The following is a 27837-nucleotide window of genomic DNA, read 5'->3' as shown; positions in this document are numbered from 1 at the left end:
TCTACGAATTAGCCTCGATCGCAGCGGCGTGCTATTGTTTAGCAATGGCCGCCGGCGCTGTGGTGTGAGTGGAGTTCGCGAGTCGAAATTGATCCCGAGTCGCCTCAATGCAGCGGATTGCATAAAGGCGCCCGATTAGGCAAGGAACTATTCGACGGCAGCGACTCGCCGGCTAAGCAAGACGCCGCTGCATTGTTATCCTGCCAGGTGGGCAACTTCGATACGTGTTTCTCGCCTCCTCTTGTCAGATTGGTGTACGCTCTGGTTTGATGTATCGTATGCGAGTACCGCTCTTTTGTTTCATTGTTTCTGGGTGGTCGCAGTAAAACGCTGAACTCTCTGTTTTTCGTTTTGTAACGCCACACTCGCAGTCCCAGTTTAACTAGAAACTTGTTCCGATGCAAGCTCAAACTGTCACTGGAGTTGCATATTTTTTGGCAGTTGCGCGCTCATTCATTCGACAGTATCTCAAAAGAATGTCGCAGCGCTCGATTGATCACTGTTGCACGATTTATCTGACCTTTTCACGATTGGAGTTGAAGCCGCCGAAAGCATGGTGCAGTCAAGACAGTCGAAACTTTCTCGACTGCAATTGCAGCTACATTGCGACACTCGCGGAATTGCGGGATCATTGATTCATCGCGTTTTTCGTTTCGCATCTGCGTGCACTGTTTTGATATCCGCGGGATGTGTGCGTTTTATGTAGATACCCCGATCAATGTACGCGCAATATGTTTGATACAAGGGGCCCGAGATGTGAAATGCGCTTAGGTAAAAACGGCAAATTCAGCCTCTTCCCTGTTAAACACGATCTTTCCTTTTTTAGCCACGATGCGCAACAGCCGATCGGCTTGAATGCGTCCAAGAAGAGGAGGGGACTATGTGTAAGCATTTGAAAGCCGCGCTTGCGCTGCTTAACTGCGCGCCTCTGTACTTCTTGACACCTTCTCCGTGTTAACAGCTGTTTCTGTTTAGTGACGCGGCGCCTTCCCAAGGATGCTGTCGTCGGTTTGTCACGCACCAATGAGGAAGCACGAATCAGCTGGTGTCGGGCGAGCCCCATTCCCCGAAGAGTACGCGTTGTTTTACTGAAGAACTGTGCAGTGGCACGTTTCTCGCGTTGGCACCAGTGTGCTGAGATGCAGCTTTATTACCGTCGCTTCGTCTGACTTGGAGCGCGTCCAAAGAGGTCAGTTGCTGGGGCGTGCACTTTAGATCGCAAGGTGGAGTTACCTCTCGTTCTTTAGCAGCGTCTGCGTTTTTTTATTATTATTATTATTTGGCCGCCCGTAATCACAGAAGCGAGCTCGTAAGCAGTTGCACTGTAGCAACACTACCCTAAAGTACTTTTACAGGGAACTTAGCACTTACAATGGCTTACAGTAGATGGTAACTTTTATGGCTTTAGGAAGTTAAACGTTGCTTTCTCCTATATTGAGGTCAGATTTGACGTTAACGCGGTTAAAGTAACAGTAACCAGTCGTAGAGTGCCTGTGGATTCATGCAGTTGTCTTCTAATGGATTAAGATCAGTATTCCATCCGTAGCTCATGTCCAGCTCTCGGTGTAAGAGTAGGTTATGATAGAACGGATAAGCTGAAAGATCAGATACCGCAGATCATCGAGGTTTTTTTATGGTTGAGGTGGCCACTCTGCTCTTTACAAATACTGTATGCAAGCCATGGTTAGTGAATGTTGATTGCAAGAAGCAGTATTCAGCTGTATGTGTAACTATACAGGGATGCATTATATGGCCTGGCCTTGTGATATATATTGTAATTTGCTTATATAATGTGCTACGCAAAATGACGCTTCAGGTGTAATGGCTCGACAATTCAGTGTTGACTATGAAAAAAAAAATGCCATCTGTAATGGTTCATTATAATATGCATGTCCTGTGCAGCAGTCTGATGCAGGCTTGTGGAGAGATGGTTAACATTTGAAAGAAAAATAAAGCCAAGTCCTACCAAAAACGCGCAAAAGCTTGGCTAAGATTGACAATGCATGCATAAGTGCAGCTTGTTGTTTCATGCATTCCATATGGCTTCCGTCAGCACAGCTGCTCTGCCTGCCACAAAAACAGTGCATGAATGTCATGCCTTATCTCCATTTTTTTAAAAAGTTTTTTTAGTTTTATAGCTGAGCATTTAATTGTTTTATTTTGCTTTACCTAATACAGAGGCTGCATAGGTACATAGAAATATTGATGAAAGCGAGCCATCTTAAAGGTTAACTATTTTCATGCTTCTTCTACGATGTCAAATAAAAAAAAAAAAGGGAAGCCGTGCTCTTACCTATGTTTGTATGTAAATATTGTGAAGGATATTTCTGATATTTTTCTTTTGTGCATGTCATAAGGAAAGCCAACTTTTGATTGCACTGGTTGTTAGATCGCCGCCGCGGCTGCATTTTCGATGGAGGTGAAAATGTCTGAGGCCCGTGCACTTAGATTTATGTGCACGTTAAAGAACCCCAGGTGGTCGAAATTTCCAGAGCCCTCCACTACTGTGTCTCTCATAATCATATCGTGGTTTTGGGACGTTAAACCCCAGATATTATTATTACTGGTTGTTAGATTGAAAGAGAGCCTGTCGTAATGTTAGCAAAAAAAAAAAAAAAAACTGCACATACCAGATGTACTGCAGACACTTTGATAAAAAAAAAAGTTCTAGAAATAGGGGACCCAGTGTGAAGAGGCGCTGTCAGACAAGGTGTACAAAAGCATGCAAAGAGAGTACAAAAGGCTCACAAAGGAGTTAAGGCTTTTGGGTGTGCAAGGCTGCTTAGTGATGCCACTGAAGACTTTCCAGATTTTCATCATGGTTTATTTGTTTGAAGAGTCAGCTGTGTTTTTGCTGAAATTCTTTTTTTTTTATTAATAACGAATAGGTCCTTTCGCTCATACCTTTAATTAACTGTTCCATAATAAATTACCCAGCAACTTTTGCAAAGGAGTCTTCCCACTCCAACAACAGAAATACATAATTCCTTTGAAGTCCAGGCTCTGTGTGGCTTCCTGCCTGTGATTGGGAGGTTTGGGAGGTGATTGGGATCTGATCGGTTTGACTCTTGCCACTTTGGGTGGGCCGATCTTAACAACAGCCAGATGCAGTCTAGTGGATTTCGTGGTGTGACACGATGAAGTCATTGCGTGTCACCCCGCTGTCTTCCCATATGTGTCATGTTTGTCCTCGCTTCATCATTTAGTTTGTCTGTGTAAAATTTCATCTAAAGGTATTAGAATTAATTGTGTTTGCTTTGGCTTTTTGTCTGCAATCGTGAAAGATTCGCCGCTCAGCTTTCTATGGAAAGCACTCAAACTATGGTGTGCTGTCCTTTACCATCAAGACACTGTGCCAAAAATTTTTTTTTTTAATTCTTCATCGATTTTTTGATGAAACTTCCTTAGGTTGTATATATTTGTGTGCTGATTTCAAATATGCAACTCTTTTTCTGGTATATTGCCAAGTTTTTACAGTATAAAATATTTCACGTGCCTTTTCGGGAGCAAGATTTTTCCTAAACTGAGAGAGTTACAAAGTAAATCACATATTGTAATAATCTTGAATCGGAACTGTGTGTGCAGTGCAAAAAAATGGATGTTCTAAACACATTTGAATAATAGTTATGGTATAAGAAAGGGAAAATAGACAACCACGCAATTGTCAGGGGCGGCGCCAGTGGGGGGTTTGGGGGGGCTCCAGCCCCCCCAAAATTTCCGCCTGCCCCCCCTTTGCCCCCCCAAGAGCAAGCATAGTCAAAATACAATGCATATGTTCCCAGCCTCTCAGCCCCTCTGAAGGAACCCACTTGTCGTGGGTGCCCCCCCAGTAAAAAAATCCTGGCGCTGCCCCTGGCGATTGTAGCCCGAACCCACCAGGAAATGCGTACGGATTTCTCAGAAATAAAGCCTCTTAGTTGCCAAAAAAGTTTGTCCTGGTCCGGGGATTGAACCCGGGACCAATGCCTTACTGGGGCGGTTTCCTTGTGGCTTCCTGCTACATTTGGCTGATGGTCAAATCCCCTTTCTTAGCCCTTCCTCCGCCTTGCGGAATTCTGCAGAACTGATTGGCAATAGTTGTGGTATGCTGAACATTTGTGAGTGAGTCAATGTCAAGCTGAGGTTTCGCTCACAAAGGTTCAACATGCCATAACTTGTATTCAAATGGGCTTAGGACATCCATTTTGTTGCACTGCACGCAACTGCGATTCCAGATTACTGTGATATGCTGATTTACTTCTTAACTCTCTCAGCTTTGGAAATATACTGCTCCCCAAAGTGCATATGAAATATTTTATATTTTAAAAGCTGCATGTTATAGCAGAAAAATAATTGCATATTGGGAATTGGCACATAAATATGCATAAACTCTTCAAGTTTCATAAACATTGATCTAGAAAAAAAATAAATAAAATGTTTTGAAGTGGCACATTGTAGCGAATGTTTCCTCGACCTGTTGATTGATAGCAGAGGGTAATAAACTTTTCAGGAGAAATGTGGTTGCTGTGCTGATAAAGTAGTCGTTTTGTTTTCGAAGCATCTCTCGAGTTTCTTGAACAACTGCCAGAGTTGCCAATTCCGCTTAACAGTAAGCAGATTCTGGCTTCTTTTTTCACCAAGTCGCTTGTACAGCACAATTTTCTGGTGGCTTGTCGCATTTCTTTTTTCGGCTTATTTCGTTTTTCCTGCAAATATTCTTATTTTAGTGCTTGTCACATTCACTAATGGCACGTTTGTCGATGCCTTTGTGCAGTTGATCAGTGTTGCAATGAAACTTACGTTGGGAGAGCCAACTAGTGACGTTGTTCGTGCACTGCAGATGTGCAGTGGTAAGAGTGGAGGCTACCCTGGAAACTTTTAAAATGTAAATATGTGGTTTCATTCATAGTTAAGCATATTTTCACTGTGCAAGATAACTGAAGTGATTTTTTTTACCTTCCCCTCGTATTTGAGTGTCATTGTTTTTATTATAGTTTAAAAATATATCCAATAATGAGAAAATTAATTAAATTTCCACTTCTTTTGGGCTTCTTCACAAAAGTCAGACCGCTTTTTGGGGGTTTCTTTCAGGGTGATTATTTGCTTGTTAGCTCAGCGGCATCTGGCAACTCTGACAGCTTTGCTCAAGAAGGTTTGGTGACTGGCATCCCTCGTTCCTTACCAAGCCATAGCATCCTTCATTGAAAGCTGTGAAATCTTTTATTACACAAAATTTCTTTTCTTGGCTGCATTTTCGATGGAGGCAAAAATGTTTGAGGCCCATGTACTTAGATTTAGGTGCACGTTAAAAAACCCCAGGTGGTCGAAATTTCCGGAGTCCTCCACTACAGCGTCTCTCATAATCATATCGTGGTTTTGGGACGTTAAACCCTAGATAGTATTATTATTATTAATTTATTTTCTTTTTCATCCTCTTTAAATTATGCAGGGCTATTGGCACACTGAGGTTAAAAGTTGATATGTAACGCCAGCAAGCCCGAACAACATTCCGCATGAAGGAAAATTAAAACAGCTGGATCGCCTTTATAGCATGTTTTAGAAACATTTCATACCTGAAAGCTCTGAAATGTTATTTCTAAATTGATTAGCTTGTCGGTGGTTCGTTGAGGCATCCACACCTAAAGCTGCTCTGACATGTCTCAATATGCACTACAAATTTTACTTTAAATTTATCACGCATAAATCTATGTTCTTAGGTATAAAACAACATGCATTGGCATTGTGGGGTTAATGCCAGTATATATATATATACACTGAAAAGGAGGGTGTTTTGAGGGAAGGTTGGTAACTGGGTATGGTCCACTTACATGTTTCATATACTGTGCGCTTATTTGAACAAACAGTATGCTGAACGTTGCATCAAGGCATGACCAATCGGGCAGCCCATACTTGCAAAAGTCGCAAAGTTTAACTCAGCATGTATTTATAAGCGGGCCATCCATGTATGCCTGCCAAAGATGTGTGTTAATTCGTGTTTCTGTACAAGTTGGAACATTTTAGCATTGCTGTATTACGGTACGCAAACGTGTACCGTAAGCATTACAGTGAACCATTACATTCCGTGAAATGCTGCAGATATAGCGCATTGAGTAACTTTATTACCATGCTGCTAAGTCCAGTTCCTTATTGCAACACATCACAGCTAAAAATGCCTAATATTCTCTATTATCACATTGTATAGCAGCATGCAATCAAACAAGCAGCACGAAGTCTCAACCGAAATGCATCAGGAAAACAACTTGACAGCTTAGTAACAGTGATAACAGCAGCCGCAGTTGGAAATTGTCCAGGTAGATGATGCCGCTTGCAGTCGGCCTCTATTTATAGCGTATCGTCGTCAATGCAGCAGCGGATCGACAGTGCAATCTTATCAGACGGCCTGACGTCCCAGGCAGTGTTGCAGCACTGGTGACAAAGCGAAAGCATAGCAATAGCGCTGACATGCCAGAATTGAAATAATTTAAACACGCGACAGTGCGGCGCTGCTTGCAATTAGAGGTGACAGTTTCTCTTATTGTCTTTCATTAACGTTTGCGCAGCGTCCAGATTTTCTAGCACGAGCATTCCACGGTGGGTGTGCGTTTCAAGTCCTGTTTTAAATAACAGGACTTTGAGAATAGTGTTTCTGTTATGAAAATTGTCTACCCTTTGTAGTTGCTTCTTGTGTGTGACATGCCCTGTAATTGTTATCACTGGCTCTTTGATGGAAGGAAGCCTGTCAAGCCTAGTGAGACATTGTCAGGAAGCATGCGTACAGAACCAAAAGTGCATGCTTTGTTTTGTTTTGTTTTTAAATTGTAGTTCTCTTAACTTTGGCTAGGAAGGGATTGATTTGGTTTGGTGCTGCTGCTTGCTTTGTCGTACATAAGCTTTGTGTGCCTACATTGAGAATATAGTTGCTTGAGCCCTCAGCTGTGCTGTCATAGACAAACACAACTTGTGCTGCAAAATTATGACATAAAAACAGCAAAGATGTAATAGACGTTGGGTTGGGAACATTTTAAAAGGACTCTGTCAGAATTTCGATGTTCCTTTCATTGTTCATTGTTGAAGGTAGGTCAGCTAATTAACTGAAAGATGGTTGACCTGGCATTTATCGTGTCTTTGCTTACGTGTTTCTATGGTAACCACACCATGGTGGCTTACCAGCCATGGTTTTGCGCCACGAAGTTTAGGGACGTGTGTTTGATTTCCGGCCACAGTGGCCACGTTTCGATAAGGGTGAAATGTTAAAAAAACCATGTGCTTTTTTAGATTTTGGTGCACGATAAAGAGCTCCATGCGGTCACTGTTAATTGAGAGGCCCCCACTATTGCGTGGCTCATGATAGTCATTATTTTAGCACTTAGGACCTTATAATTAGGGCTCTGTGTTTTTGGATAAATCCAGAAGAATCTGATGAACATTCGCCAGTAAAATTTTTGACATTTCGGATTTTTCCGATAAACTCCGATTTTAACAGCAAATATGACCCTGTTCCATTCTTTATCGTAAGGGCATGTTCTAAGCGGTCACTGATACATCGACTGGTTTGGCCAATAAAAACTTTATGTCAACAGTATCTTGTAGACAGCAACCATCACACATTTAACAAAGGGCTTGCCGCGGCCGGAGTGCAAGACATTGAATATACGGAGCTCGTAAAGTGTGCTTGCGTCTATCACAACAAGCTTTAAGGTTGTAATATGCACAAATGTAGATGTTTTGTAGTCAAGTATTTGTGCTTGTGTGTATGTGTTTGTGCGTTTAAACCTTCCAGACAACTAAAATACTCTTCGTGTGTTCTGCTGTTTTCGTGTTCAGATATCATTTCACCTAAGATATTGGAGTAGTGAGAATTATGCCAAATTAAATTCCGGATTTCGGAAAATCTGAGATTTACGAGAAATAAGCTAGGATAAACGCCGAATTTTTGCCAAAAGATAAACTCCGAGAAACACCCTCCGAATTTCATGAAAAATAAACTCCGAAGCACGGAGCCCTACTTATTATTGAATTTTTCACTGTACATAGATGTGCAAAAGGCCAGCCGAAGTGTCTCAACGTTTGCGGCAGTGGATGTCAATCTGCTTTGGAGAATCTCTTCTCTGAAACGAACGTTTTGATCCCCCAACTTCAAACTGAAACGCACGAACCTTTCATTAGATGTGTGTGCCTGATATGACACGTCACTTTCGTAGCAGTGATAGAGAAAATATCAAAAGCGACTGTGCTTTTGACACGAGAGAAGATGCAGCTGGCAATGTAAGGGCAGCCTCTAGAAAGGACGCCTGAATGTGATGTTAAGACTTTTCTTTTAGCACATGGTTGGGGCTGTTGTACAGTTGAAGGGAGCAGTACAGTGGCACTATGCAGGGGCATTGTATGGTGTTCTGCTGTCAATCACCTGACACCTATGTGACCTGCAGTTTAGCTTGAGTCATTTCTGTACCTTATGGTAAGTCTTGTGAACTTGGGGCGCTATGACCGCTGTAGACATGGCTTCAGTGCATTCTTTTGTTCAGCCGGACTTTACAAAGGCCAAGCAGATTCCTAATGTCTCGTGAAGCCTGAGGCGAAATGCTAGGGCCCGTGTACTTTTAGACTTAGGTGCATGTTGAAGAACCCAAGATGGCCGAAATTTCCGGAGCCCTCCAGTATGGCGTCTATCATAATCATATCATAGTTTTAGGATATAGAACCCCAATGAATATTATAAGAGGCAATATATGTCATTGGAGCCAGCTCGGTACTCTGACCCTTTAAAAGAAGGTTTTCATCGTGCAGTTTCGTTTACACCAGTTCTCCGTGCCTTCTTCACATTCCTGCAGGTCTGGTGTTCCAGTGGACAGGCATGGCTCGGGAACCCGTCATTCTCAATGTCTATGACATGGTAATCACATCCGTGGTATCTTCGTTATCGTTAATAACATAACAAAGCAGTGAGCTGAATTGATTTGTACATATTTGCCTGGGTACTCTGCTACGTTGAAGGAGGTAAAACGCAGCCAAACATAGTTTTTATCTGTTAGTGTGCGCCTGCCCTTATTGTTTGTGCGCTTCTTATGTAATTACATGATAACAAACGTGAAGTTGAATGCTGCTCTTGGCTCAGTGCAGCGAGATTTGTAAAGGAACAACAGGCGGCATTCTTGTCGTTTTCGATGAAATATAGAAGTCCTTGCACATTTCTCGCTGGGTGTCTGTGAAGCTGGCTTTTTAATAGCCAATGCAGAGCGATGAAAGTGGAAGAATATTATTAACTCTTTTACACCCTGTGATATATTCCAGTGTAAAAACGCAATAAGAGAGTAAGCTTGAAGTACGAATGTTCATCACTGTCAATCTAGATTCTTGTTTTACATTAAACGCATGGGGTGCTTGAGAAATTTGTAGCTTGCCCGACCGCTGTGGCGAGGTTCGCAAACATGTTTTGTTTTTTTGAAGTAAAAAGTTGTCGTTCACTTGTTTTTGTAGCACGAAGCTCCGCAGAAACCAATAAAAGCCAGTTTCAGATGGGTTTTCTTTCTAGGTTAATGCTATAAAGATTTCCTTTCATGGAAATTCCTTGCATGAAAATTCCTCAACCTTGCTGTTTTCCACAGAACTGATTTCGTACTTAGTCTTCTTTTAGGTATAGTTGCGCATGGAAGTGTCAAATGAGAGTGACAACGTCTGCAATGTGCATTTCCGTTTTCCTCTTTCACATCACCAAGCTTAAGTTGAACCGCTGATTCTCATATAAAGTTCTTAAATTATTCTTTTCCTGCATTGATTTTGGTTTTTTGTACGCAGTACTGGATCAACGAATACACGGCTCCTATTGGCCTCGGGGTATTCCACACGGGTGTAGAAATTTACGGAACTGGTAAGCATTCCTGAATTCTGAGTACCGTTGCTAATTCAAGTGTCTGTAATTGAAAAACAGCTTCAATGGTAGAAGTGGAACATCTGTCTCCATGCTCAAGGACATCCTCACTTAAGCATTAAAGCTTAACATTTGCACTGAGAATCAGATTGCTTGCTTCTTCGAAAGAGAGCCTAGGACCGCGTGCATGCGCATGTCATCTATTTGAATTGACGTTTGAAGGCCATAGTCAAGTCTTGAAGCATTTTTCGTACCACTGATGATTTGCACTTCTTTTGACACCTGCCTTATCTGTTCTCTGTTTAATTGGTCAGTTTCCTGGCGATGGAAAAGCACAGAATAAATTTGCACCTTGGTGAAAGCTTTTCACTCGCACTTAACCTTCCACTCCTGCGTGATAATTAATGAGTTCTGTGCATTCTGCCTTGTCTGTTGCATTTCAGAGTATGCATACGGGGGCCACCCGTTCCCGTTCTCAGGAATCTTCGAAATCCCGCCAAAATTTGCAAATGACCTCGGAGACCAGTTCAAGTACAAGTGAGTGGCAAACTTTTATATTGGTTACTCGTTACGCCCTGTAATCCGTATAAAGCTGAAAGAAAAAAACAGTATTACCAGCAGTACCCATGTTGCAACGACTGCATGCTTATGTGAAATTAGTACCTTGTTCATGCATGCAGGCAGAGCATTCGGGTTGGCCACACGGACTTCAACCAGGTAGACGTGCGCAAGATTGTCGAGGAGCTGGGAAACGAGTACCGCGGGGACCGCTACCACCTGATGAACAAAAACTGCAACCACTTCTCGGGCGCCCTGACCAAGGTGACACAGTGTTCTCTCCTTTGATACAGAGCTTGTGGATTGAAACGCGACAATTTAGGGCTAAGGAGTGCACATAACTTTTGTTTCCGGCGTGCTCAGTTTGTGTCATAGCAACGTAATTTTGACTTGTACACTTAAGTCAGAGCCAAGATTGCCTTTAGCTGCCAGATTCGTAGCGACATGACATGGTTATGTCGAGCCATTGCGCACACCAGTCTTCATGCTAAAAGTTTTCATGTCACATTTCAGTGTACACATCAGGAATATGTACAGTACTCGTGGACTGAAATGCAAAAATTTAGGGCCAGGTGATGCTCATACTTTCGTTTCAACCGTCTTAAGTTCGGGTCGTATCGGTGTAATTTCGACGACCACATAGATGAGAGCCAACATTATCTTTTTCAGCCAGATTTGCGGTGACATGGTGTAGTTATCTCGAGAAATTGCTCATAGCAGTCGTTATACTAAAAAAATTTTACGCGTTTCAGTCCATAAGTACGGTACAGTACTTCAAACGAGACATCAAATTTTTAGTATAACAACTGGTATGTGCAATTGCTTGAGATAACTAGGTCGTGTCACCGCAAATCTGGCTCATAAAGATAACGTTGGCTCTCATCTACGTGTTCCAGTCGAAATTACGCTGATATGACCCCAAACTTAAGACGGAGGGAACGAAAGTATGAGCATTACTTGCCCCTAAATTGTCCTTTTTTCAATCCGTGAGTACTGTGCATGCCTACACGTATGTGAGTGCTGAGGGTTGAGAGATTGTTGTACAAAATCAAGCAGCATTTTGGCAAATGCCACCTGCTTCATACTGCCACGTGCTTTTTTTGTTTAGTAGCCTTAGCTTTGAGCGTGCAACTTCTGTTGCAGCAACATACAGCAAATCAGTCAAATGCGTCATGATGTTACATGGCCAGCCATGTGCATTGACACCAGTGGAGAGTCCTCACCCTGTCAAATCTCACCCATTATTCGTAGCTAGCATTTGCATACACATTGTGGTGTGGGTTTCTGAGTGCACATGCAGATTCCTACCCTTACCTGCAGATCTTGTGCGGTGAAGAGATCCCGGCCTGGGTGAACCGACTGGCCTACTTCAGTTCCTGCGTGCCTTTCCTCCAGCGCTGCCTGCCCCGAGAGTGGCTGACGCCCATCGCACTGCAGGCTAGCTCCCCTTCCCTCCGAGTCACACATTAAATGCGCCCCGTTGTGCACAGGGGGCGCTGCTTTCCATGCACGCCTCTTTCTGCCTCACTCTGTGCATGCGTGTGTGTGTGTTGCAGTTATTTCGGATGTGTGTAAAGCATGGCACAGGTGTGGAGAGCCCACTTCACACAGAGACATGCGCTGAGCTGTGCACTTGAGGCAAAGGTCTAACACGCATTACATAAGACTCAGTTTCCTTAATTCGACTTTTCTGCAGCACAGCCATATCATGCAGTGAAATGTAGTGAGATTAGAAGGGGGCCATTGTTACGGGCTGTAGTATGTGTTCCTTTATAATGCATGTGCCATCTTTAATTACAGTACTAGCACCAAGGCCTATGGTAACCTTACTGGCATCCTGTCAGAGCTCTTTCCAACGTGGTGAACTGAACACTTCCTTTGCCATCTTGCACGCTTGGTATATGAGACCGTAATGGCTGGGTCAGTAAGTACGCATTCCTCAGTTATGCCTGCGCAATCTCTGGTCACGGTACAGGCACTGGCATGTCTAAAATTGTGCTAGCAGCCATTCCTAGCTTGTTGTTATTCTTTTGTTGTTGTTTCCCCCCTCACGCTTGGTGAATCTCCCAAACTTAAGGTCCTCTGGCTAGCTGGTAGGTGCGGGTGTTTCGTAATGGAGACAGTGACTTAGGGACATGAGACAGCAGAATACGGTCTTGCTATGTCTTGAAGTGATTGCCTAATTGGAGACCTCTTGCTGTAGTCATTCCTAAAATTTCCAAATTTTTTAAGAAAGTGACACGAGGTCATCAACACGAAAACATATTAACGGAAAGCGTTATGGCTACTCACCGCAGATTTTTTCAGAGTAATTTAGTAATTATACAACTTGCCTCAGAACACTATATCTTGGCTTAAATTAGAACACAAGATTAGTTCAGCGATGGCAAGTGTGACATCTGTTGCCTTTGTGAAACAAAAAACAAAGTTCATATCTCTTTTCATCCATTAGGAATTAAATTTAAATAATGTCTCGCATGCACTTCTGAGGAGTGTGGCTCTCATAACTCTGTAATTCGGTCTGCACACATTGGTGATGTTTAATTGCCTTCAAATTGGCCATCTTAGTACTTCTCATTTGCTTAGTAAGTATCCTACAGACTTCAATATTTAATATGAACGATGTAGACAAATAGAGGTTCTATTGACTCCTTCAGTCTTCTCTCTGCTACGCTGTGGTACAGGCGCTCTGTTGTGTTAATTCGATGAAATTGGTTAGTGAAAGTCTCTAAACCGATTAGTTTTGTAAAACATTTTGCACTTATAATTTCTGTCTGGGATTTTTCTGAGCTTGCTCCAAGACAAAGCAGATAACGTTTCTTTTATCCAGTAGACAAGGCACTGTACCTAACTATAACTGTCACTGCTAGCCGTGGTAATATCATCGTACAGAGGCACTATGCTGGGGAGTTGGTGTGTTTGTTAGATTTAGGGACAAATGAGGAAGTGATGTGTGCAGCTGTGAACATAGCCACTACGTCTTATGAGAGCTGTTGAGTCACTTTGCGTCATTTTCTATCGTGTTAATAGTTTCTGTGTGCCATGATATTGGGCAGCTCTGTGGCATTTCATACACCGAGCTTGCCTTGGCCCTGCATCTTGTTGTTGTTCACGTCATAATTAAGTCTAATTAAAAGCGTACTAAGTGCTAATAAATATGGGCCAGTATAGTCTATTGAATTGTTTTGCTTGATTTTAGGCCACTTGCGATTAACTCTTCGTGGCCAGCTGTTCTCGTGACAACACGGGCAGATTGCTGCTCTTTAAAAAAAAAAATTCTGGTTTTTCAAGGGCCAGAATTATACTGCGATTATGAAGCTTAATAAAACACGTTGCGGGGCTAGTTGGTGATACATTCTTATTTAAAAATTGTAGCGCTATACAGTAAAACCTCGGTAATTTGTACTCGGTTAATTGGGAATCCCGAATAATTTGTATTATTTGCGCGGTCCCAAATTTTTACATGTAAATTTAACCGGATAATTGGTGCGGCCAGTCTGCGACTTCCCGGTTAATTGGCACACTTGGCCGCGACTTCCAAGATATGCAAAGGGTGTTGCGAATCTCGGAGGCTGTAACTAAAACATGCATTTTTTTTTTTTTTTTTTTTGATGTACGGATCTCGAAGGCCATGTTTTTTTTTTACCGGAAATACGTCGTAGACGCCATGTTTTAGCAATTGCCAGGCGGCGATGCGTGCGGTTGCGATCATGATCATCATCATCTCAACAGCGATGTTAGCCACTCTAGCGAAGTGAATGTTTTGTGGAGTCTTTGTGCCATTTGGATGTCGGCTGGCGAGCATTGTGCGATTCGGTGCGACTGCTCCATTTGTCTCCTGTCTCCGCTTGAGTGTCTTCCCTGTGAATTAGTTGATTGAGGTGTGCTTGGAAGGAAGCTGCCGAAGTACAAGAGCTTGTCCCTGCATGAAAAGGTGTGCTTAATTGAAGAGGCCAGCAAGTCGACGGCGTCGAAAACGGCTCTCGCCGAAAAGCACCACATGCCTCTGTCAACGCTGTGCAACATCATCAAGAATAAGGAGAAAATTCTCGATGCTTACAGCAAGACGCACTCGTCAAAGCGTACACGAGTACGCCCGCCTACGTACGCCGACGTTGAAGCAGCTCTGATCGACTGGCTGCAGAAAGCCAACGCAGCACACCTTCCTGTGAATGGGACCATATTGCTTGAGAAGGCCAACCAGCTGGCGCTACAACTTGGACATTCTGAGTTTAAATGCAGCAATGGATGGTTTTGCCGATTTAAGGAGCGCAACAACCTGACATTCGTGACTGTTTGTGGCGAGAGTGGCAGCGCGGATCAGTCTGTTGTCGACGGCTGGAAGCAGCACACCTTGGCTCCACTACTCGCCAAGTACGAAGCAGCAGATGTTTACAACCTTGATGAAGCTGCTCTGTTCTACAAAATGTTGCCTACGAAGACGTTCGCTTTGAAGGAGGCAGACATTAAGGGGCGGAAACAGAACAAAGATAGAATCACTGTTTTGTTTGGTGCAAGCATGTGCGGTGAGCACAAGCTCCCACTGCTTGTTATTGGGAAGACAGAAAAGCCTCGTTGTTTCAAAAATGCACGACTGCCGTCCAAGGATGACCTGATCTATAAAAACAACAAGAAAGCTTGGATGACGGCTGCACTCTTTGAAGAATACGTGCGGCACCTTGACCGCAAGTTTGCGGCCGCAGGGCGCAGCGTTTTGTTCGTCGTCGATAATTGCCCAGCTCGCGGCGACATTCAGAACCTGCAGGCAATCAGGCTGGTCTTTCTACCCCCGAACACGACGTCGCTATCGCAGCCGATGGACCAGGGCGTCATACACCATACCAGGAAAATATATCGCTACAATCTGTTGAAGCGAATGCTCCTTTGCTATGACAACGGAAAGGAGTATAACATTGACCTCCTCGGTGGTATTTGCCTCATTGTTCACGCATGGAGGCAGGTGGAGGCCACCGTTATTCGACGGTGTTTTGAGCACGCCGGTTTTGTGAAAGAAGAGGCAACCTCCGCTGAGTTTGCTGTCACCGCTGTCACTTGCCCGTTTGATGAAGAAGGGGAGACTCTCTGCGCTCGATATGAGGCTTTGCACGCGGACGAGGAGTGCACTCCAGTCGGATTCTCCGAGTACGCAAATGTCGAGTGCACAGTGCAGACGTGTTACGCCGACATCGACAGCGAGATAGCTGCGAGATCGACCGATTCGGCCTCTAATGTTGACAGCGATGACGAGCCCTCCCGAGCACCCCCTTTGGCGGATGTCATCGATGCCTTGAGTGTTGTGCGCAGCTTCGTCGAGTGCAACGGCGGCGAGGCTGAGATGCTGCGCCTCATTGACAGGCTGGAAAATATGACTTTCAGTGCTGGGAACTACCGAACGCGTCAGTCACGCATGGAGGAATTTTTCTCCGAGTAGGCTGACTTGCCACAATAAAGGTGTGACTTCCGTACATCACGTTTTCTGGCTGATTTCTTTGATTTCGCGTTGTTTCGGATAATTGGGAATCCCGCTTAATTGGGATATTTTTCTCGGTCCCGAGGCCTTCGAATTAACGAGGTTTTACTGTATTAGACGAGGACAGAAAGAAGGTACGTGACAGGACGGGCATCCTGTCATGTACCTTCTTCTTGTCCTCGTCTAATATAGCGCTACAATTTTTAAATAAGGATTATGAAGCATACCATAAAAAAATATATGAAGAACTCCGGATTAATTTTGACCACCAGGTGTCCTTGCATTTCTCCCTCATCAAAATTTGGCTGCTGTTGGGAATCAAACCTGCTTCCTTAAGCTTAGCAGCACAACGCCTTGGCTGCCAAGCCAGGTAGCACCACTCTTGCCACTGCATGATGAATTTTGCCAGGCACACTAATTTTTCTTTTTGAATGTGCCTGGGTTTCGTGGAACAAATTACTGTTGGACATGTTATCACACAATGCAGGCTGCGTCTGAATTGAGCGAAGAGTTCTAAAATGATTTTGACAATATTTTTGCCTTTGTGCAACTTGCTACCCTACCATTGAGAGGGGGTTAAGAAAAGCTGTAAGTGTGTGGCATGGTTCCGTGATGATGCCTTACCAGTAATGGCTCACCTTTCTGTGTATTTTGCTCTATGCTTCCTTTCATATACAGCAGGCAGTGCTATACACGCCTCCAATTGCTCGCATTCACAAGCAGGAATTCGTGTGTCCCACGAAAGGAAGACGCATGCATATGCATCATTTAAGTCAATGTAACATGAAGTCCCATGCTTTAATATTGTAAAATACGAAGCAGTTTCGTTTTTTGGTGGAAAGATTTGCAAGGATGAACTCATTTACTGTTGACTGTCCAGAGCACCTCTCTCGCTTCCCCTTTCTTTTCTTTTCTTTTCTTTTCTTTTCTTTTCTTTTCTGCAATCGTATTTGCAAATAAAATACCATGTTAGTTACAGGAAGCACAGATGGACAGAAATAATGTGATTTGACTGGTGCAACCATATGCACAGAAGGATTGAGTGTGCCAGTTTTGTTGTACACAGCCATATGAAGCCAAGGACAGCATAGGGCATGTTGTTTGTAGCTTGTAAGATTCAGGTGTAGCAACTGTGGAATAAAGGGAAAATGTAAATGGATAAAAAAAAAATTTGCAACCGGTGGGGACGAAAGCCAGAATGTTGTAACTTGTAAAACATATTTCATGAAAAACATCGCAGACCAAGACTCCTGCGGTAAAAACATGCAGTGTGTGTGGTCTACGTGCACACTATGCTTCTGCAGTTACAACGTCAATATAAAGGACTTCAGTACGTATAACCAGAGCCGTAACTAAGGGGGTGTTGAGGGGGTTCTGACACCCCCCAAAATTTTTTCATGCTTTAACTTTTCGGGCGATACTTGTGCACCTTCACAGCGACCACCAGTTGCCAAAGGTAGCCGTTCTACACACAAACACCCCCCGAAATAAATTCCTGGGTACGGCCCTGTGTGTAATGAAATTCTCGATATAACGAAGTATTTCACTTTTCACAACTTCACGCCAATAAAACAGCGTGTATTTTAAGCCTCAATACTATAACGAAGCATTTTATCTGTGATTTCATTATAATGAAGTTGAGGTAGATTGTGGCGATAAATTGAAGCTCCGCTGGGTCTAGTCTCCATATGATTGAGTTGCAAGTGGTTTTTGCGAATGCTTATCTGATGCGTGCGTTGGACCTGCGTTTCTTTCGGGCTCATACCTGACATTCTATTGCTGTGAAAGTGACTTCTTCGCCAGCGCGGCATCAAAACGCGGTTGCCAGATCTCGGATTTAATAAAGTTGACCTTTTTCACATTGTTGAAATGAGTTTTGTGTACTGCTGTAATATGCAAACATTCTTCCGACAATTCCCGTGCGAGAAAAAAACATGCCTTTGATGTCTGTATCTTGTTTAAAAAGATTGAATTTCAATTTAACAAAATTTCGTTATATCGGGGTTTGACTTTATAGACTCGACAGCGGTGCTTGCCAAGTGTGAAATGGAGCATAAGTACACAGCAGTCACGGTGACACTTATACAACCTATCTTTCTCGCTTGCACAGGCCAGCATCCAGGAGGGCAGCACCTCCAGAGTCCACAGTCCCTCGTCCACCCACGCTCCATCACCGCCGCCTCCACCAAATCCCCCACGGTCGTCGCAGAGGCGCGTGCCCCGGATCTGACACGTGGCCCCCGACTCTAGGAAAACGGCACAGCCCACACCTTCTCTCTGTCGTTCAGCCCCATTGTTGCATCTCGGGAACTACTGCCGTTGGGAGGTGGCTTAGGTGTGGCTGTCAACCTTGCCGTGGTGAGTGAAACTTTTCAGTGCAGGTGCACATAAAGCTGTATCCCAGCAACTTGTGACACCCATACGCTTGTCACTCTTAGACAGAAGGGAACCAGCGAACATCTATGTTGAATGTGTAATAGCTGGGCATTTACTTCATTCCCTACTTCATAAAGATATGATGATTCGTGGTGTAGTGGGTACCTTGCAAGTGTACTTCTATTACACTCAAACCTCGTTATAACGAACACGGATATAACGAATTCTCGGTTATAACGAAGTAAATGAAGAATAGTCTTGTAATAGCTACAGTGTTACAAATAAACGTTTATAACGAATTTTCGGATATAACGAAGTTATTTTCGTGGCAGATGCAACTTTGTTATAATGAGGTTTGAGTGTAGTTACTCCGAGAGAGTTTACAACGGGCTCTAGAGAGGCCGCTCTTCCAGCTATTGCTGTGACTGTGCTGGATGTTTCGTGCAGGTGTGGCGATTTTTTTCTTGCATTGTCTTTATTTTGTCATTAGTTTGTCATTGTATTGCCCCTCATGCATGGGCCAGCATATTGGCCTGCATTATGAATAAAAAATAAAAGGTAGGCAGCAGTTGTGTGGTGCTGGGAGATGAATGGAAACAACGAGAAAGCAGTGTGTGTCGAAGGGAACAATGCAAAATGGCACGAGAGCTGCCGAATGCTATCAGCTCCTCTCATGCACCCACCATTGAGCTTGCAGTGTTGTGCGTGTCATCGTGTAATACAGTCGAACTCTGCTACAACGAGCTCCGCTTCAACGAAATTTCCAGTACAACGAAAAATTCTCGGTTCCCCGTGAACAGTCCATAGGAGTCAATGCATAAATATGCTCGCCACAACGAACACTTTTTCTGCTGCCGTTCCGCTTCAATGAAATTTGACGATGCCATTCCGGGCTCAAAAATTTAATTTACCGTGCAATAAACACAATCTCGAACATTTTGATGCATTTTAGAACATAAAAATACGAATTCAAAGTCTGAATCGCGTTTTGGAACCACCAGAAACCGCCGCTGTTGACTGAGCATGGGGGCCGCCATTGCTTGATAGCGACGGCGATCAGACTGCCCTGCTTTCGCAACTGGCTTGAGTTGCTTCTGAGTCGCAGACAATCCGAAGCCAAAGCTCAGTTGTCGACACTGGGGTGCAATCGCGAAACGATAGCTTTTCCGGTGCCTTTCCAATACTTTTCGTGCTTTTCGTGCTTCGCTAGTGGTCAGAGCGACGGTACATCCGCCACATTCGCATTATCAACGCGAGCAGCCCTGGGGTGCAGTCGCGGAATGGTGCCTTTTCCAATGCCAATGCTTTTCGTGCTTTTCACGCTTGGCCAGTGCGACCGGTGGTCGGAGCAACAATTCGTCCGCATTATCAACGGGGTCAGCCAGCCGCGAGTGGTGGATAAGAATGGCATAGAATAAGGCGTAAGTCATCGCTCCGCGATAGCACACCTGCATGTCGACGTTGTCGGCGAATAGCTAGTGTTAGCGTGTTGGTGCAACTGTGCAGTTCGTGTTGCGCGCCCGTGCTTGTTTGATTCGTTCGCGGAAACCATTGTTTCTGCGTGCTTTTCAACGTGGCATCGCTATGCATATGTGAGAATCGCGTCGTAACGCTGCTGGGGATGCAAAGGAAGCAGCAGACACTTTTTGAATATTGGAAATAAAAGTTTCACTGTTCTACTAGCTCAGGTCAGCCATATATTTTTCGATTTCACTACAACGAAATCTTCGCTTCAACGAACATTTTTCCGAGCACCGTCAATTTCGTTGTAGCGGGGTTTGACTGTATGGGTGGCGTGTACTCCTGCTTCATAAATTCAAAGTTTTTAATGCATTGTCCATATGGGAAATCTGCTGCAGTAATCGATCCTAAAAACCCGGGGCACTGCAAGTCCAGGGATGCATAACTGCTAGGTATATCAGGCGGTGCATACTGCATTCTTTTCAGAGGATGAGCGATGTGAGGTACACACATTGTCCAAGGAATTGTCATGTCACGCCTTGTATTTGCAATGTCATGCCTTGTGATTGCCTTGTTGGGCTTTCGCCATCGTTCATTTCAGTCCAGTAGAATTAGTGTGCTGTTACTGCTACAGTGCACACATTTCATGCTTTTTCCCTCTCAATTTTCATTACAGAAATCAAATGCTAAAAAAAAAGGAAACCCGGTTTTCAAAGCCCAAGATATGTTCATTCGTTGTGACTGACAACACTTAGCGCCAGCCACCTGGCGCCCTCCGGTGCTACACACCTGTTGTGCCATTCATCTGTCGTGAAAATGAATCGCTGTGTGACTCTCCCAAAAGCCCCGCATTGATCGTGTGTGCACGTGTGTTACTGAGCCTGCCAAGTCTACACTCGGCAGCAGGATGAGAGCTGTCGCCAACTCACCCAAGGAAAGCTGCACGTTTGGCGGAAACCCAAGGTCACGTTGCCGCGAGCCGGCTGTCTTGCACAAGCTGCAATAAGTTCGTCGTCGGCAAGTGCTTCGATTGCCGACTGGCATTATTGGATGCATGGCAGGCTCACTGGTAAATCCTTTAACCAGCTCAAGTGTGATGCGGCAACTTGCGCATTCTTGAAACTTCTGAAGACTTTCGGGATTATGTTGCCTTGAAAGTTCTCGAGTAAGTTTTGGGCATTCTCGCAGCCACTATTGTGGCAACAAAATTTTTTTTTGAATAGCCGTACCACAACATATATTCTGTTCGTTTTTTTTTTTTCTTTCCACAAATGTACTAATAATGTAACGCTTTCTTTTATGCCAAATGTCACGTATACATTGAAAGTTTTAATCTGGCTCGTTCCTACGAGCATATTTTTAGTGTTGTGCGCATGTTTTTGCATTTAATATTTTCCGTATGTCTCGAGTCCCGTGCGCTGCGTCATCTCTTGCTACCACAGTGGGCAGTCAGTAGCTTGCACTGCCAAGTCCTTCGGTGCATTCATAAGGCCTGGGTAAATGCACTGTATAGCTTGGTGGTCACTACAAGTCACGACTGTGGTCTTGCGTTACGCAGAGCGCGAGCTGTGGATTGTTTGCGGCGATTACGTCATTTATACGAGACCAAAGTATCGCGCGGAGGACAACAGGTATATTTTGTTTCTTTATACACTATGTAACACCCTTTTTGTGGACATTTACGTGTGAGCCGTGTCAACCGATCCTCTATACCTTGCCGGTCTTATGTAAACAAACAAGACTGGTCTGTTGAATGTTGTTAGTGTTGTACATTGCACGGTATGTATTTTTGTAGCACATTTTTTATAAATTGTCTCGCAGTTTCTAAACGCTTCACGATTTCTTCTGTTGTGCTCGTTGGATACTTCGTTTCATTCAGTCGCTTTTAGCATCGATTAGTGCCTTGGTGAAGACAAATTTTAACTTAATTACTCTGAACTATGCTCTTTGGCTCGCATCTATTCAGCAGTGTCGGGGTCATAGCCAGCAAGTATTTCAAGACTGCGTGACGAATGCAAGAAAGTCTAGCTACAGCGATAGACTACAATCCCAAAATTTTGCTCTTCAGTTACTACGGGCCACAAGGTCACACGTCACTTCAAATTGCAATTAGAGATGGTACATTCTACAAAAGCAGGGGGATAGGCAGAGTATGTAATCAGCCCTTTGGGGCAGCTGAAAAAATCCTGCTTAGTGCCAGTAATCCCAGAGGCCATGCTTTTCTGAATGCAACCAATCTGGCTACATGAATTGCACACAGAGTGTCTAACACTCCCTCACGTTGCATAGAAGAGGCTGTGTATGAGAAGGAGGATAAGCTAGTTTTAAATTGGAAAGTCTACTAAAATTTGCCCAATTCTCCGTTTCCTCTTGTTTTCAATTGTCAGGTAATTTATCTTCCTATCAGTAACAGTAGCTAAACATTACAAGTATATATTGGGTGTGAAAATGTCATTAAAAGTTTGTGGTGCATGTTCATACTGGCTGAACAGACTCAGTCATGTTTATGCATTGGACATTTTGAGGCTTTTGCACCTGTCGAAGTGGCCAGGAGTTGTGGCATTGTGCCGAGCTTGAGGTCGATGTTTCGATTTCAAAGTTTATCTGAAGTGCCCCTACCCTAACCATCTGTTGTCGTGTTTCATTGGGAGATTGAACACCATAGTTTGATATGGCATTTAAAGGCACTAATTGGCCACCTTGTCCAGACTTAGTAGTGAGTGCTGGCATCTAGTATATATCATTTATGAAAGGAAATTGACTACATTTTGCCCTTTCTTATTGTCATGCCTATTTTTCCTTGTTTCTTTCCCCATCTCCCACAACCTTGCTGAATCTCCTCAGTAACTGATGTCTTGTGTGCAGGTGCTACTCGTTAAATCACTGCCAGGCACACTCCGTTTAATGGGCTGTTCTTTTAGCATTTCGTTGTGTTACTGTATCAGTAGTAGCAGGAGTCAACAAGTGCGGTGAGGTAGACCTTTCTTGCAACGAATAAACAGGCACACTGTGTTTAAATCTATTTTTTTATCTTAGCTGCTTGTGTCATGGTGTTTGATTTGGGTCTGGCTGAATGCCACTCATTTGCACAAAGGCTACACTTGCAATGAGTTTGCGCACGTGCAGTCAACGAATGACTCGATAATATACTCTGTCGATGGTTGAAGCAAGCATTTCAAGGAACTGCCAGTAAAGACAGTCATCCTTTCTGTGTTGTGAGACGTCGCCAGTAAATTGCCAAACTTGGAATTTCTTTCACATCCGCGATAAAATGCAGTTGAAAACCTGTATGCAAAACGCTAGTACCAGGTGGAGGGCACATATATCTGGTACACTTGGATATAATTCAGAACGTCTTCAGCTTGTCTGAGGTTGCTGTCTAGACGTATCTTCAATCAACGATGACCTGATGCTATGTGCAGCAGTAGGCTAGATTTCTTTGTGATACAGAAAGGGCTATTACATGAACCAAAAGCTAACCCTATGAGCCTTCTCAGCAGTATTATAGAAATGGCGCGTGATGCTGTAATGGTTTCTCCGTGGTGAAAATTGGGTTATTCGCCTCGGACTGGCAGTTATGCAGATAACAAGGAAGTATTATGCTGAAGCCAATAGGGTGCTGATGGATGTTGGATGCGTCATGGCGTTGCCAAAAGGGTGGGGTAAAATGCAAAGCTGCGACACTTGGTCACAGAACTCTCAAGTATTATGCAGCCTGTGCCGACTGAAGCTTATAGGTTGCTGTTGGATGTTAGGTGCATCATGGCATTGCATCCAAATGACAAGATAGTGTTATGCTGAAGGCTGTAGATTGCCGATGGATGTCGGATACATCATGGCATCGCCAAAAGACTGTAGATTGCCGATGGATGTTGGATGCATCATGGCGTCGCCAAAAGGGTGCGGTAAAATGTAAAGCTGCGACACTTGGTCGCAGAACTCTTGAGTGTTATGGAGCATGTCTCTCACTCGGTAGTGTCGCTTTTGTCATGACTGAGAAGTTTCGTTCCCAGTTGTGGTGTATGCACAGTTATTCTACAATGACACGTTACCAAGCAAAAGCAAGTTAGTTCAACTTGGTCTATGCTACGAGAAGTTTCCGTGAAAGTTGTGCACTGTTCCTTTGCATATTGTTGTACAGAGACCACAAGGGCCGGTGAAATATCTTATTGCTACCACGACTGACTGCATTAGCGATTGAAGATGTCACAGGCTGTTCGAAGTGATGGCTTCACAGCAGATAGCACATTCGCAGATCTTGTGCCATCAAGAAATGTTGCGCCTTTGGGTGTGTCCTTTTGCCACACACAGCACCTGTGTATGTCAACTCGTTCTTGCTATGTGCAACGACCTTGTTGAAAGAAATGTGCCGTTTTGTTTTTGACAAAGTCGGCATTGTGTTCTGTTCTTTTTTTTTTCTAAACTTGCGTGTGCGAAATGACTACAGCATCCCGAGTGGTAGACATGTGGCCCACTGCTACAATGCTTGTAGCAGTACTACTGCCCCAACAAGTAACTATTTTCACAGACTGATTTGAAGATGCGTAGAAAGCTGATAAATAATCGAAAAACAGTGAAACACTAATAGACATAAATCTCTAGAACGCAGCTATTAATTTCATTCTATCTGACATGTAGGTAATATTGATAAGAACCTCTTTTTAAACATACTCATCGATTTTTTAGTTTCTATGCGCCCTTGTTTATCAAATTAACTTTGCAAGGTACTGAAGGTCACAAGACAATGTGCACAAATAAAGGGACACTTTAGTTGCTCACCTTCTCGTAGATTTTGATGTTGTGAGTAATGTTGGAGAATGGCAGAAATATAAATATGGCACTTGTGAAGCGTCTATGTCTGTCTGTCAGTTAGGCAATGCAATACAAGGTAAGGCAAGTAGGCAAGACAAAAGCAATGCCAGAAGTCTTTGTAAGCACGTTCAATCCTTATGAAAAATCATTACTGCAGTGAGGCAAAAGCGCACATTAAAGGTGAAGCATTTCTTTTGGACTTTGTCGTCATATCTGTGAACCTGCTGTTGAAATGTTTTGACAAGCATGTTTACAACTGTGTTCTCTCTGTGGGACCGTTGCTCACCATCTACATCCAGACTTGCCCCATATCTATGCAGCACTGCACTTTCTGCATGCATTTCCTTTTGTAATATCAGTGTGGCGGTAAATGCTTGTACTGTATTGCTTACCTCTGCAATTAGCTGGGGGATGTCGCATGAAGAATGATCTATATGCAGTCCTACTCTGAAGATCTGAAAATTTCCGAGTGGGTGTGGTTAACCAAGCACAGTGTCATTTTCTGGCCGAAACATCTCCGTGGGGGACAGCACAAAAAATTTAAACATAATTTGGGAATTGCTTCTTTGGACAAAGGAAAACAATTTCGATTGCCTGACAATTACGTGTCATTCGCACGCTTGATAAGTGTCAGGTCAAATGTCAGCTGAACTTTCATTCTTGAGCCACATGGTTAGGCTTAGCATTAAGCCTAATGGCTCTGTTTGGCTAAAGTTACATCAATTCACTGCATGTAACAGTGCCAGTACCATCAACAAGTCGTATTACGTGGAGCTTTGACATTGTACCAAAGGAGAAAATGCACAGTTTGCTCAGATTGCAGCATCTAAAATGCAAATATGTTCAGCTACGCTTCACCTTCTGGCACATTCATGTTGCTGAGCAAGAACATATGCATAGAGAGAGAGCACTGGTAGAGTAGGTGTGCAATGGCTTGTGCTGCCATTGGAACATTTGTCAAACTCCATTGATTCATATCTGAAGGTGGTGGCCAAATTTGTTTCGTAGTGTGTGGCTACCTTTATGCATGCTTTTACAGTTCAGCTAAGTAGCAGCAGACACTGAACTTCAGCTTTAGCAACTGTCATCATTCAGCACGTCAAGCAGCCCTGCAAAGGGGGACTCATTGCTGCATTCACTTGGTGACTGCGCTTTGCTGCCACCATTGTCGGCTGAACCACAATGCAAAAGCAGGATGGCTAATCATATTAGTCATGCGACTGTCTTTCTACATCGCTTCACGCGAGTGTGGAGTGCTCTCAGGGCAGCAATGGCTCTGCCTCCAGTTTGGCAGCTCTCCTCTTACTATCCGCTCGCCCACCTGAATGTACTGGTCCTCGAAGAAGCAGTTTGGGATGCCTTTGAATGCTCCTGTTCACCAACAAATGCGCACTGTTAAAGTGCGGGCTTCATCTTCATGTTGCTGCAGCTATTCGTGCTAATTTGCAAAGGTCCGAAGCAAGTCCAGAGTGTGGCGGCGTTAACCCCTTTACCTCCTAAATTAAAAAAAAAAAATTAACATTCCGGAATTGATTTTTTTTTTTCAGCGTTCTATAAAACACAAGAAATTTGTTCGAAACAATATTTCTTTATCAGAAAACATAAAGGAGCCCAGTATAGGATGAAGTTTGCTCTCCTGCATGGTCAGCAGTTTCCCTTGTGTCATACTTGTGAAAGTAGCAATAGGATATTGTAATGTCACATGCGCATGAAAAAGTAGATGCACATATTCACAGAGACCGTGTTTGGCAAGTTTCTGGAGACATTTTGCCACGGACGACCTAAGCTAGTCTGCGATGTAGCGTGTGGGCGAAATGTCTGAATTTGCCAAGCCCTGCTACGGAAGGTAAAGGGTTACCTGAGGCCTTGCATGGGGCTCTCTGTAAATTCCAAAGCAAGTTCATGGGAGATGACAAGCTGCCACCACTTCTATGCCTTCGAAAGACAGTCTCTAGTTCAAGGTGTACCGTGAGCTGGACATGCACCTACTTGGTGGAACAGGGTTTTCTTGGAGTATTTCCAGCACTGTGTTCAATTCACGTCTACTGTCTGCACCCTACCAAGCCTTACGTAGTAATGAAACTCCCCCCCCCCCCCTCCCCCATGTGCCATTGTTGCCATGGGCATTTCAAGTCTGAGGAGCTATGGAACTCTCGTAAGTGTGTAGTTATAGTTAATACGTACTTCCGTGTCTGTGTAGCAACCGGATGAACGATATTGCATTACGGTACCTGAGCCCACTCGTGTGCCGAGGTCTGAGAAGGATGTGCTGTGCAATAGATTGGAACCCAGTTGCCTTTGACGTTGTTTGACGTTTGAGCTGTAATGTAGCTCGGTTACCCTGAAATGCCAGCGCATCGCAGCTTGCTGCATCTCGCGAAGACGGTTACGAAATGCGGCGCTGTAAGAAATGTGCTGCTATTGATGCAATCAAGATGCCCAGTTCGAATTGGCTGAAAGAATGCCTAGTTACTGTTTCTCATGTTTCTGTTGACTACAACTGCGATATAGAAGCAGTGACATGATCTCACAGCTTAAGCAGCAAACAAGCAGCACAAGACTCGCTAAACTTGCAGCTGGGAGTCGTGGTTCAGTCTACGTAGAAAGGATGTAGAACCAACTGCCGGCTTGCGTTTTTTTTGTTTGCTTACCTTCTAGAATGAATTTCGCTTAAATTTTGCCTATTGTAGCTGTATGCTCGTACGCTTCGGCTCCTTCTGAATTTTGTGACATAGCTGTAAGAATTTATTTCATGGATGGAATTTTATTTTGTGGTTAATGGTTTGCAGAGAAACTGTACACATAGGTTTGACGTAGAAGTGATGTCTGGTCAAACTTTGTACGTCACCATTTGTGAGGATACATTTATAAGATGCCACTTTGCTGAAGGTGCGTTGGGTGTGCATGTGAATAAGTTCCATTGTCTGAATTCAAGATAACTGAAGGAGTTGGTGCTTTGGTTAGTGTATCAAATTATTTTAACACTATTTGGCATGAGACGTGTATGTGCACTTAATGATAGTCTCCACACCTCCAATCAAAGCTCATATCTTTGATGTAAACTTGCGCAAACTACACAGCTTTTGTTCAGTTGTCTTTAATCATTAATACACGTGTCTTTTAAGCCCTCATTGTGCACATGCATGTTCCTCATTCTATTGTGCTAGCACGTCTCGTTTTGCACATGTTAAGGTGTGTGCAATTTTTTTTATTGCTGTTTTAGCTGCCAAGTTGTCGAAATGCTTGCTTGTGCTTCTTCTCAATGTGTCTGTCTTGCTCTTTTTCTTTCAAAGCACAGCAGTGCGAGAGTCAT

The 27837-nt window shown here is 43.7% G+C and overlaps 2 protein-coding genes across 3 annotated transcripts in view; both read left to right on the top strand.

Annotated features, from left to right (window-relative positions):
• Positions 1-27837, top strand: part of LOC119374527 (JNK1/MAPK8-associated membrane protein) — a 329511-nt gene that overhangs the window by 193060 nt on the left and 108614 nt on the right. The gene's annotated exons all lie outside the window — the stretch shown is intronic.
• Positions 12-27825, top strand: LOC119373238 (deubiquitinase DESI2). 2 transcript variants are annotated; one of them, XM_037643250.2, is made up of 8 exons: positions 12-207; positions 8811-8872; positions 9775-9847; positions 10291-10384; positions 10528-10669; positions 11726-11842; positions 17986-18233; positions 20389-27825. In XM_037643250.2, exons 2-7 carry the CDS (start codon positions 8834-8836, stop codon positions 18103-18105), a joined length of 585 nt encoding a protein of 194 aa, XP_037499178.1. In that variant the 5' UTR covers positions 12-207; positions 8811-8833; the 3' UTR covers positions 18106-18233; positions 20389-27825. The 2 variants fall into 2 exon arrangements, with proteins under 2 accessions (XP_037499178.1, XP_037499179.1); XM_037643251.2 differs by lacking the exon at positions 12-207 and adding an exon at positions 1021-1189.

The sequence above is a fragment of the Rhipicephalus sanguineus genome, chromosome 11, assembly GCF_013339695.2.
Source record: "Rhipicephalus sanguineus isolate Rsan-2018 chromosome 11, BIME_Rsan_1.4, whole genome shotgun sequence".
Taxonomy (NCBI): domain Eukaryota; kingdom Metazoa; phylum Arthropoda; class Arachnida; order Ixodida; family Ixodidae; genus Rhipicephalus; species Rhipicephalus sanguineus.
The sequence above is the reverse complement of the archived record's forward strand: the minus strand, read 5'-3'. Positions and strand labels throughout refer to the sequence as shown.